This window comes from Lemur catta, chromosome 2, assembly GCF_020740605.2.
Source record: "Lemur catta isolate mLemCat1 chromosome 2, mLemCat1.pri, whole genome shotgun sequence".
NCBI lineage: Eukaryota > Metazoa > Chordata > Mammalia > Primates > Lemuridae > Lemur > Lemur catta.
This window is the reverse complement of record NC_059129.1, coordinates 122341066-122353179: the sequence shown is the minus strand read 5'-3', so window position 1 is coordinate 122353179 and position 12114 is coordinate 122341066. Positions and strand designations below refer to the sequence as shown.

Sequence of the window (12114 nt, the reverse complement as noted above, 5' to 3'; positions counted from 1 at the left end):
TAGCTAGTTTTCTTATGTCCCACCTGTGTTGCTCTCTACTTTGGTTGTATTTCCACAGTCTACCCTCTTTTGTCCAGTTTCATAATGAGGATCGAGGCTCTCTTCTCTGACTTAAAGAGCTATGGTCTGCTTATCTGTATTTTAGCTTGTACTTTTGCTTTACTCATCAAAAACAGCTTCACCTCCTGTAACAATTTCTATGATGTTCTTTTTTTTAATAACAGCTCTATTTGGATATAATTCACCTAGCTTAAAATTTACCCTTTGAAGTCTACAGTGCAGTGAGTTTTAGTATATTTACAGAGTTATTCAACTACCACTTCTGTCTCATTTTAAAACATTCATTGACCCAAAAAGAAATCCCATACTCATTAGCAGTCATCCCCTTCTGTTTCCTTTTCCCCATCCCCTGACTAGTACTAATCTACTTTGTGTCTGTGTGGATTTGCGTATTCTGGACATTTTATATAAATGCAACCATATACTATGTGGCCTTTTGTATCTGGCTTTTTTTACTTAGCATAATGTTTTCCAGGTTTATTCATGTTGTAGCATGTATCAAAATTTCATTCCTTTTGATGGCCAAATAATATGCTATTATATGGATATGCCACATTTTGTTTATCTATTAATCTGCTGATAAGCAGTTGGGTTGCTTCCATTTTTAACTATTATGACTAATGCTCTGCGAACATCCATGTAGAGATTTTTGCATGGACATAAATTTTAGTTCCTCAAACATTAAACATAGAGTTAGCATATGATGTAGCAATTCTACTTATACACAGTGATAGAACTTGAGGAATAGGCAAATCGAAGCCATAAATCAAAGACTATTCAAAAGATCATAAATATTTTAAATCAATTAGTACATCTAAGCATAGAAAAACAAGAGAAATTAAAATCATTCAATTTAGACTCTTCCCAAGGTACCTTCTTAGTTAAGCCAGTGGGATACCTAGAAGTTTGAAGACCTTACTCCAGAGGAATTGTTTTGGCCACTTTTCTCAGGAGAGTAGCTAAAACAAGTGCTAGATGGGAGCCTGCTCCTTCAGGAATTTAGGGAAGACCAGAGTCAGAAGGCAGGAGCTAGGTTAAATACCATAAATGGGAGAGGGTGATATGCCCTGTCCAGAGTATTGGCATAGCCTCCCAGCCCTACCCTATTTCTCTGTAGTAAGCATAGTCTGTGTTTCTGTAACAAAAATTAGATTATGTGTAATTAATAAACAAATGAATGATGTCAGTATGAATGCAGAATAAATTTTTCTGCATGTTTTAGGTATTAAAGCAATCAAAGCTAGGCTTTCTCACAGTCAAATGGAAAGACAGCAGTTTAAATAGGAAGCTAAAGTGCCTTTTGTTAGTGCAAGTAGTGGCTAATTTAGTGGCTTTAGTAACTGCTAGTTCAGATGGAGAAGCTGCAAAGACATTTCCCCTAATTTCAAAAAATTATTTTGTTTGATTGATGAAGAAGTCTACAACCCGGATTGCGTTTTCATTATAATTTTTATAAACAGGTCTCTTGTGGAAGTGGTTTCTTTCGAGGACCTACATTTCAAAGACAGTCTTCATGGATGCCAGGGTGTAAGGCTGCATAGGATTAGAATTGACTGATAGTAATGCTGGGTACAACTGCCAGCAAAAGTTAATACTGCACTAGCATTTTTGTTAGGATTATTACTTTTATCTAGTTACAAAGTTCCATAGGTTTTAAGGCAGTATACAGCAAACCCATTTTTTTCATAAGCTCCATCATATTTAGTGCACAGTTTTTAAAATGCAAGACTTTATGGAATTAAATAATTATGGTATTTTATCTTCTCTAGTAAAATTCTCTAGTCCCAACTCATATCAGCACCTAAGGTAGGTGCAGTGTTAAACAGTTGCTGTTGATTGTTTCTTACAAGTACCCTAGAGATATTACTATTCACACAGCATCCTCTGAGTCACATCAAATAGGGATGAGCCCTGAGAATGGAGCTTTTCAGGAACTGCTACATAGGTCATAAGAGTGATACTTCTCTGAAGTTGGGGCTTTGGAGGTGTTCCAAAGCCATTCTGCCCTCTCTCATGACTGCCAGTCTGCTAAGTTTCAACACCTACCATATTTGTGATAGCTTTCAAGGCTACCGCAGAACTGACAAGGGGTAATAGGAACAGGGCAAGTTAAAACTCCACAAAGCTTGCTGTTTTTACTGAAATTCAGCCATTTTTCTTAAATATATTCTCCTCAGATTGCTGCAAGGCTTTGGTTAGTTTCCAGAGTTCTGATAAAGTTGATTTTGACAGTTTTTGCCAGTGTTCTCCATGCTTTTATGGAGGAGCCAATTTTCATTACTTCACCATTCTGGAACTGATTCCCCTCTGCTCATTTGTCCTTAAACTCAGAAGTTTTTTATTTGCTTTTTCAGATTCTATTTGCTGTTTTCTATTTTGCTATTTAAAATACTTTTTGGTAAGTTTTAGAGTCCCCTGCTCAACTGCCTATATTTCCTTATGTATCACAATTAGAATTATATACTAAAGTAGGGACATATTTCATTAGCTTCTTCATTATTCTTTCTTCTATTAGATCCTTTTCTTCTTCCCCACTAAACCAAACACTCACATGCATATATATGAGCTTTTCCTAGAATATGTGCATTGACGTTGGTATTAGAAATAGACAAACCTCAGTGTTTTAATGATATGAACAGTTAATTATTGATGTCTGTCTATCATCTTTCTCATTTAAATTTGTTACTCACAGCCAGTCATGGTGGCTCACACCTGTAATCCCAACACTTTGGGAGGACGAGGCAGAAGAATCACTTGAGGCCAGGAGTTTAAAACTAGCCTGGGCAGCATAGTGAGACCCTGTCTCTACAAAAAAATTTTTTTTTTAAATTAGCTGAGTGTAGTCCTGTAGTCTTGGCTACTTGGGAGGTTGAGGTTAGAGGATCACTTGAGCCCAGGAGTTCAAGGTTACAAGTTCCTCAGTGCTCATGAGTTATGATCATGCCACTGTACTCCAGGCAGGGTGACAAAGTGAGACCCTGTCTTTAAAAAAAATAAATAAATAATTCAAGATTTCTTCACAGCCTTTCCTAATTAATTTTGCCTCTAGTCATTTCATTAATTCCCTGTACCTCTAAATACAAACTTCAGTAATCAGATGGATACTAATGTTAATATATACATAATATATACACTGTCACCTTAGTCTAATTTCAGTTTCCATGTAACAAATTATGACTCAGAAACTAACATGAAGAAAAATGCTTTGATGATCTTCAGGTGCCTTCTTTAATAATGAAATGACGAATCTTTAAGACCCTTTTTTTGGCATAATCTTAAGGAACATGACAAGTAGTGAACCAAGCATGCTGTATTCCCTTCGTTTTATGAAGGCTCATAATGAAAGGTTAGTGAATTAAGAGCATTGATTTGGGAGAAAAGCAGACTTGCTAATATTTAGATTGTGCCAAACTATATAATTTACGCAAATAATGATTCTTTTAGTTTATACTTAAGGAAACTATGGTATGATAAATAATAAATAGGGTAGTTACTGTGAATATATTAATGTATGTGTGTATACACGCACACACATATGTGTATTTATAGTGTAAAATGGTTATTAGCACATTCCTGGTACATAGCAAGCATTAAATAAATGATAGAGATATATATTTCTAAACATAGCTAGGTAAATACACAGACATATCTGTAATATATCAAATTGTTAAATAACAATAATAGATGTACATCAATGATGTGAGAACCCCCACTGAGGTTTATGTGATCATTTTAGAGATAATGAGTTTTAAAACCTTGGTTAAATAAAATTGAAGCATCTAAATAAGATTTTTTTAAAGCATAGAATATGTCATAAAACTAAGATTATCATAAATATATTAATTTATGCTAAACTTTAAGAATAAGGATTTTTAAATGTATATATAAATATATAACATTTGAAGCAATATAATTTTCTTAACTATATCCTAAGCTCTTTCAGATCAAGGGAAATAAGGTACATTTCTTCATATTTTTCATACTTATATATAGTGTTATATATGTAGCACACACTCCAGATCTTTATTATATGAGTGAGGTATTAATTCATCTTTTTAGAAATTATTTATAATTTTAATGAATTCTGTTAATAAACTTCAATTCCTTAGGAGTGCTCTTAAGTAGTTCTCAAAAATTTCTGTATAGATTATCTTGAAATATCAAGGACAACAACTCTGCACTACAGAAATCCTGGAGATGTCATTAAACATCAAAGAGAGATTTAATATTCTCGAACGACTTGTCTCCAGACCTCATGTTACTTTTAAGTAATAGGTTCTGTTATATCTATTATGCATATTTATGCACAGAAAAATACACCTTACTCTAAAAGACAACAAATGAAAATTATAGCTCATGTAGACCTTTTTGAGTTTCTATAGGTGCCTATCAAATTTAGAAAAGACTTTTCCTAAGTAATGCAGAGATCCCCTCATAACGTATGTATCTATATATGTTTATTTTTATATTTTTTAATATTTATATATTCATGTATTTATAACGAACTTATATTAGTCAACTTAAAATTTTTAATACAATCACGTGTCAATTAATGATAGGAATACATTATGAGAAATGCATCATTAGGCGATTTTGTCTTTGTGCAAACATCATAAAGTGTACTTTCACAAACCTAGATGGTACAGCCTACTACACACCTGGGCTATATGGTAAAGCCTATTGCTCCTAAGCTATAAACCTATACAGTATGTTCCTGTACTGAATGCTATAGGCAGTTGTTACACGGTGGTAAGTATTTGTGCGTCTAAACATAGAAGAGACACAGTAAAAACGTGGTAGAAAAGTTAAAAATGGTACATCTGTGTAGGACACTTACCGTGAATGGAACTTGCAGGACTGGAAGTTAGTCTAAGTGACTCAGTGAGTGGTGAATGAATGTGAAGGCCTAGGACATTACTGTATACTACCATAGTCTTTATAAACACTGTATACTTAGGCTACACTAAATTTATTTTTAAAATAAAGTGGTTGTGCCATAACATTATGACAGCTGTAACGTCACCAGGTAATAGGAGTTTTTCAGCTCGTGTTGTAATCTGATAGGACCTCTGCAGTTTACTGCATACAATATGACAATCAGAAGAGAATAAGTGGTCTTCATGTGAGAAGTTAAGAGCACATTGGGTAAAAATGCTGGAAGAGAAGCATATTTTCATGAGCCACATAGTTTATATCCTGTGCCTCCAGTATGCTAAGAGAATAGTCAAAACCCAGTGGTAGATTCCACTGCCAGCGTGTGGACTGTTGGCATGTTAAACACACTGATTGTCTTTGTTGTATAGCAATTCTGTAGTCATACCTGGGAGATATTACCAGTTTGGTTCCAGACCACCACAATAAAGCAAGTTGTGCAAATTTTGGGGTTTCCTAGTGCATATGAAACTATGTGTATAATATACTATAGTCTATTAAGTGTATAATAGCATCATATCTAAAAGAACAATGTACATGCCTTAATTTTACAAACTGTTTTGCTAAAATGCTGGCAATCATCTGAGCCTTAAGCAAGTTGTAATCTTTTGCTTGGGAAGGTTCTTGCCTTGATGTTGATGGCTGCTGACTGATTGAGGTGGTGGTTGCTAAAGGTTGGGGTGACTGTGGCAGTTTCTTAAAATAAGACAACGGAGAAGTTTACCAGTTGACTCCTATTTTCATGAAAGATTTCTCTGTAACATGCGATGCTGTTTGATAGCATTTTGCCCACAGTAGAACTTCTTTCAAAATTGAAGTCGGTTGTTTCAAACCCTATTTCAGCTTTCTCAACTAAATATATGTAGTATTCTAAATCTTCTGTTGTCATTTCAGTGATGTTCACAGCATCTTCACCAAGAGTAAATTCCATCTCAAGAAACAGCTTTTTTTGCTCATCCGTAAGAAACAACACCTTATCTGTTCAGGTTTTATCATGAGATTTCAACAGTTCATTCACATCTTCAGGCTCCACTTCTAATACTAGTTTTCTTGCTATTTCCACCAAATCTGTGGTTAACTTCCTCCACTGAAATCATGAAGCCCTCAAAGTCATCCCTGAGGGTTGAAATCAACTTCTTCCAAACTCCTGTTAATGTTGATATTTTGACCTCCTCCAATGACTCATAAATGTTCTTAGTGACATCTAGAATGGTGAATTCTTTCCAGAAGGTTTTCAATTTACTTTGCCCGGATCAATCAGAAGAATCACTATCTATGGCAGCTGTATCCTTTTGTAATATATTTCTTAAATAAGATGACTTGAAAGTCAAAATTACTCCTTAATGGGCTGCAGAATGGGTGTTGTGTTAGCAGGCATGAAAATAAGATTATATCTATATCTCCATCAGAGGTCTTGGATGACCAGGTGAATTGTCAATGAGCAGTAATATTTTGAAAGGAATCTTTTTTTCTGATAAGTAAGCCTTAATAGTGGGCTTAAATTATTCAGTAAACCATATGTGAACAGATGTGTGTCATCTAGGCCTTGTTCCATTTATGGAAGACAGGCAGAATAGATTAAGCGTAATTCTTAAGGGCCCTAGGATTTTTAGAATGGTAAATGAGTATTGGCTTCAACGTAAAGTCACCAACTGCATTGGCCACTATCAAGAGTCAGCCTGTCCTTTGAAGCTTTGATGCTAGGCATTGACTTTTCCTCTCTAGTTATTAAAGTCCTACATAGCATCTTCTTCCAATGTAAATCTGTTTCATCTTCATTGAAAATCTGTTTAGTGTAGCCACCTTCATATTCTGGATAACTGTTTGCAGCTTTTACATCAGCACTTGCTGTTTCACCTTGTACTTTTATGTTATAGAGATGGCTTCTGTCCTTAAACCTCATGAACCAACTTCTGCTAGCTTTCAACTTTTATTTTGCAGCTTCCTCACTTCTCTCAGCCTTAATAGAATTGAAGGAGTTAGGGCCTTGGTCTGAATTAGACTTTGGCTTAAAAGAATGTTGTGACTGGTTTAATCTTCTATCCAGACCACTAAAATTTTTCCATATCAGCAGTAAGGCTTGTTTCAACTTTCTTAGCACTTTTAATTTTCTTTAAGAACTTTTCCTTTGCATTTACAACCTAGCCATTTGGCACAAGAGGCCTAGCTTTTGACTATCTCAGCTTTCTACATGCCGTCCTCACTAATCATTTCTAGCTTTTAGATTAAGAGACATGTAACTCTTCCTTTCACTTGAACACTTTGAGGCCATTGTGGGTTATTAATTGGCCTAATTTCAATATTGTTGTGTCTCAGGGAATAGGGAAGCCCAAGGAGAGGATGAGAAATGGGGAAACGGCTAGTTGATGGAGCAGTCAGAACACACATAACATTTATCAATTAAGTTCGCCATCTTACATGAATGTAGTTTGTGGCACCCCAAAACAATTGCAATAGTAACATCAAAGATTACTGATCACAGATCACCATAACAGATATAATAATAATGAAAAAGTTTGAAATATTGGGAAAATTGCCAAAATGTGACATAGACACAAAGTGAGCACATGCTGTTGGAAAAATGGTGCTGATAGACTTGCTTGACACAGGGTTACCACAGACTTTCAATTTGTAAAAAAATCCAATGTCTGTGCCAGCCATAAAGTGATGTAAAGGACATTGGAAACTAAGAAGCGGGGATGGTGGGTTGGGTGGGAGACAAAAACTTACCTGTTGGGTACAGTGTACACTATTCTGGTGACAGGCACACTAAAAACCCTGACTTCAGCATTATACAATTGATCCATTTAACAGGAACACTTGTTTGTACCCCCTTAATATTTTGAAATAATTTTTTTTTAAATGACAGAGCTTGTTGTCTGAGTTAAACACAAACCAAAAAATCCAATGTCTATGAAATGCAATAAAGGGAATTGCAATAAAATGAGGTGTGCCGGTACTTAAATGTCAATAATAATATTATGGCAACATCCTCCAAAGACAACTTCTTTGTTTTAGAGGAGGTAGCCTCACCGACTATCACCCCCCCAAGGATGCCAGCTGTGGAGTTTGATGACAAAGATATTTGCATCAGGAAATGACACTGTTTTACTAGTGTGGGGCACAGTGCCATTTTGGTGTGGACCTGGAATGGATACAAGTGAGGCATTGCCCATTTGTAGTTCCAGGATGGGTTGGTAGTAAGTGGTTCATCTGACATCATCAGGTTTGAGACTATACTAATCTGCTGGGGCTGCCATAACAAAATACCACAGACTGGGTGGCTTAAACAACAGAAATTTCTTTTCTCACAGTTCTGGAGGCTGGAAGTCCAAGATCAAGATGCTGACGGAGTTGGTTTCTCCTGAGGTCTCTCTCCTTGGCTTACAGGTGGCCACCTTCTCACTGTGTTCCCATGTAACCAAATCCTCTGTGCAGACATGCTCCTGGTGTCCTTTCCTTTTTTTATAAGGACACCAGTCCCATTGATCAGGGCCCCGCTTTTGTGACTTCATTTAACCTTAATTACCTCTTTAAAGGTTTTATCTTCAAACACATTCACACTGGAGATTAGGGCTTCAGCCTATGAAGTTTGAGGAACACAATTCAGTCCATAACAAAGTCGTGGAGTATAGAACATGTTTACAAGTACTAGTGGCCATGCAAAATTGACGTGCTGTATGTGGTTCTGTAAGACGAGAATAATCAGTCGTTATCATAATAGTGTAATGTAGGATCTTATAGTTCTTTTGGACCCCTGTACCTCTAAAGGGATTCTTTTATCAATAGACCCTTGTGGAAAATTTTTCAGACTTCAGTTTGGTGAGCTCTACATTGTCAGAAGTCCACACAATGACACAAGCCTGTTGTGGGATTCCTAAATGACTCTTTTGACTAAACTGAATCTCCCCTGCTCTGCTTCCCAACAGCCACCTAGAGCTCTAGATAAATTAGCATTCATGGACCTCATATTTGCATAAGACTCATTAAAGTTGTGGTATTTCAGTGTACCAGAGCCAGGATGAGGAATAATAGGAAGAAACCATCACAGAGATTCCTGGGACTGGGTTTTGAGGAGCACAGTGGACCTGCAGGTGACCTAGGATAGTTGGTCTTCTCAGCACAGATCACTGCTTAAGTGCTACTATCTAAAAATGTGTTTTATCCTCCTTTTCTCTCCACCACTTCTTCCTTTTATTTGGTTTTAGACAAAGATGGCCTATAAATGTGTTTAGTTGTGGGGAAAACAAAGAAAGAAAGAAAATGGATTCAAGTCCTGATTCTATCACTTAGTAGTTTACTTTGACAGATTATTAAATTTCTCTGGACATCAAATTCTCTGGTCATTTGTAAAATAGAAATAAGGATACATCCCCTCACAGGGCATAAAGATTCAGTAAGATAGCACCTAAGCCACTAGCATGGTACCTAAAACATGGCAGACACTCAGTGTATTTTAATTATCTTTCCTCTTCTATGATAGTGCCAGATAGGAGAATAAAAGAGAAAATATTTGAAGAAGGGAAAACAAAGAGAAAAGTTAAAAGTTCCACTTTTACCTAAGTAATTTAGCGTCAATATACTAAAGTTATAAAAATTTGTAAACCTTAAACAACATCCTGCATAGCATGTTGTAAATGAGGTACTATGCCAAGCAGTACAAATAGGCATTGCATTTAAACCATTTGAATTAAATTATCGCTACTGCCCTTGTATTGCAGACTGATAGCAGTTAGGTTTAAACTTATCCTTAAAGTTGCCTGGTTGAGGAGTTAATAAATACTGTTAAATGAATTAAAAATTTCCAGGCTGGGTGTGGTAGCTCACGCCTGTAATCCTAGCACTCTGGGAGGCTGAGGCAGGAGGATCGCTCGAGTCAGGAGTTCGAAACCAGCTGAGCAAGAGCGAGACCCCATCTCTACTAAAAATAGAAATGATTTGGACAGCTAAAAAATATATATATAGAAAAAATTAGCTGGGCATGGTAGCGCATGCCTGTAGTCCCAGCTATTTGGGAGGCTGAGGCAGTAGGATCGCTTGAGCCCCAGAGTTTGAGGTTGCTGTGAGCTAGGCTGACACCACGGTACTCTAGTCCAGGCAACAGAGCGAGCCTCTGTCTCAAAAAAAAAAAAAAAAAATTTCCAGAAACAGTTATGTGAACTGTAATGGAATCCTTTGCTTAAAACCCTTCTGTGCCTTCCCATTGGCCATATTATTGAGTCTGAACTCCTTTGACATGCAGAATATGACCCCTACTTATTCCTGTAGCCTTAGTTTCCTCTACCCCTTTATCTCAGCTCTCACCTCTAATGCCCCAGACTCCCGCCATGTTGAACTATTTGGGGTTTCTCTTCCCTGCACTCTCACACATGCTGTACAATCTGACTGAGACACTTACCCTCTCTTCACCTGGCTAATTCCTAAATTACCCTGTAGTTCTCCTGTTCTCCTGTAAGTTCTCCTGTAAATGAGGTACCTGTTCTAGAAATTATCCTGTTTACCTGGTGCACAGTACCAGACATGTTAGGATTTCAACAGTTGTTAAATGAATCAGTATTCAACCTAAATGCAAAAGATTTTAATGATGAATTTCCATTACATATGTAATTGTATAACCAATACATTTTCAAACATCATTTAAGTAAAAAGTAAAACAGTACAATAAATATAGTCTTTAGTATACATGTTACGTCCTACTTTGTACGATGCATCAGATCTAAAATGGATTGGGGTCTCCCTGCTTTTAACTGCTATAAGGGATTTTTAAGTGCCTGTGCAGCCAACTGTCATTATCATTTTTACTTGGGTTTTTCAAAAGAAAAAGAAATCAAATATAATGATCATCATAACAACACAAAGAGGATTCTCATAGAAAGGCTTTCCCTCTTAATTTGTATCTAGTGAAAATAAACTTATAAAGGCATTTTTAAAGGTAGAAGACTAAAATTGTTGATATAAAGCATCAAATAATATATGTGTGTATAGCGAAATTTATCTCAAAAAGAGACATTAGCAATAAACCAGCAATCACAATAACGTTATGCAATCAGGTTGTTCCATTGAGCTTTTCCTTTTTGTAAAACTGTTGACCTTCTGAAGAATTTTTTTTTTCAGATGCATCTGCTTAGCACAGAGAATGGAATATAAACGTAGTATAAAACAATTCTGAGAAAGTAAATGGTGTGTGAGCTTTTTTTTTTATTTCCTTCACAAGTAATTTACTTAAAAAAATTAACATCTGCTATTTTGAAGCTAATCTTAGTGTATTGAATGCTCTTAACCATTTCTCAATCCCACAGTCTTTTATCTTGCTTCTCCTGCTGTGTTCCCACCACCCCTGATCCCATTAGCAAACCTTGAGACAGCCTCAGACTTACCAAAGTACTGCTTTGGTTTCAGCTGCTCTTCTGCAAGAGGAAGTGAATGTTGGGGGTTTTCTCTGTGGTACAGTTGTGATAAAGCTGTGGTGGTCTTATCTCTCTCTTAGGTAGTGGCTCTTTATGACTACACAGCGAATCGATCAGATGAACTAACCATCCATCGTGGAGACATTATCCGAGTGTTTTTCAAAGATAATGAAGACTGGTGGTATGGCAGCATAGGAAAGGGACAGGAAGGTTATTTTCCAGCTAATCATGTGGCTAGTGAAAGTAAGTTTTATGCTCCCTTCCTGGTTTACTAATATGGTATAACTGATAGTCCAAGATTTTATCATTTTCTACCCTTTAATTTACTGTCTTTGTAACCTTTGCATATGTTTACCAATGAATGTTACTTTTCATTCTTATGATGCAAAAAATAAAGAGGAGGCACTAGCATGCTGCAAAGCTACTACATTCTGAGACTGGAATATTTACTTCATGCACTTCTTATTTTAGGGGACATACCCCTGTAACTACCGGCTTTCTTGTCCAGCTCCTTTGACCCTGCCATCTGCTGTATGCATGGTTCTGTCAGCTCTTCTCTTGCCACAGTGACTCCTCAGTTGGCCAGCATCTTAAGAATTTCTAGTTCCCTAACTCCCGTTCTTTTACTTTGGATACCTCAGTCCTAGCTGGTTACCTGCTAAAATAAAACTACAATAGATTGTTTTATTCTCAACTAAATTAAGCCCTCATTTGT

At 36.4% G+C, this 12114-nt stretch overlaps 1 protein-coding gene across 7 annotated transcripts in view; it reads left to right on the top strand.

The window, feature by feature from the left end:
- Nucleotides 1-12114, top strand: part of AHI1 (Abelson helper integration site 1) — a 183668-nt gene that overhangs the window by 128202 nt on the left and 43352 nt on the right. For 6 of the 7 annotated variants that reach the window (XM_045544418.1, XM_045544414.1, XM_045544417.1 and 3 more), the window contains one exon: nt 11480-11642. The exons of the other annotated variant lie outside the window; for it this stretch is intronic. In XM_045544418.1, coding sequence (XP_045400374.1) covers nt 11480-11642 — 163 coding nt within the window. The remainder of the gene's footprint in view (nt 1-11479; nt 11643-12114) is intronic. 7 annotated transcript variants of the gene reach the window in all.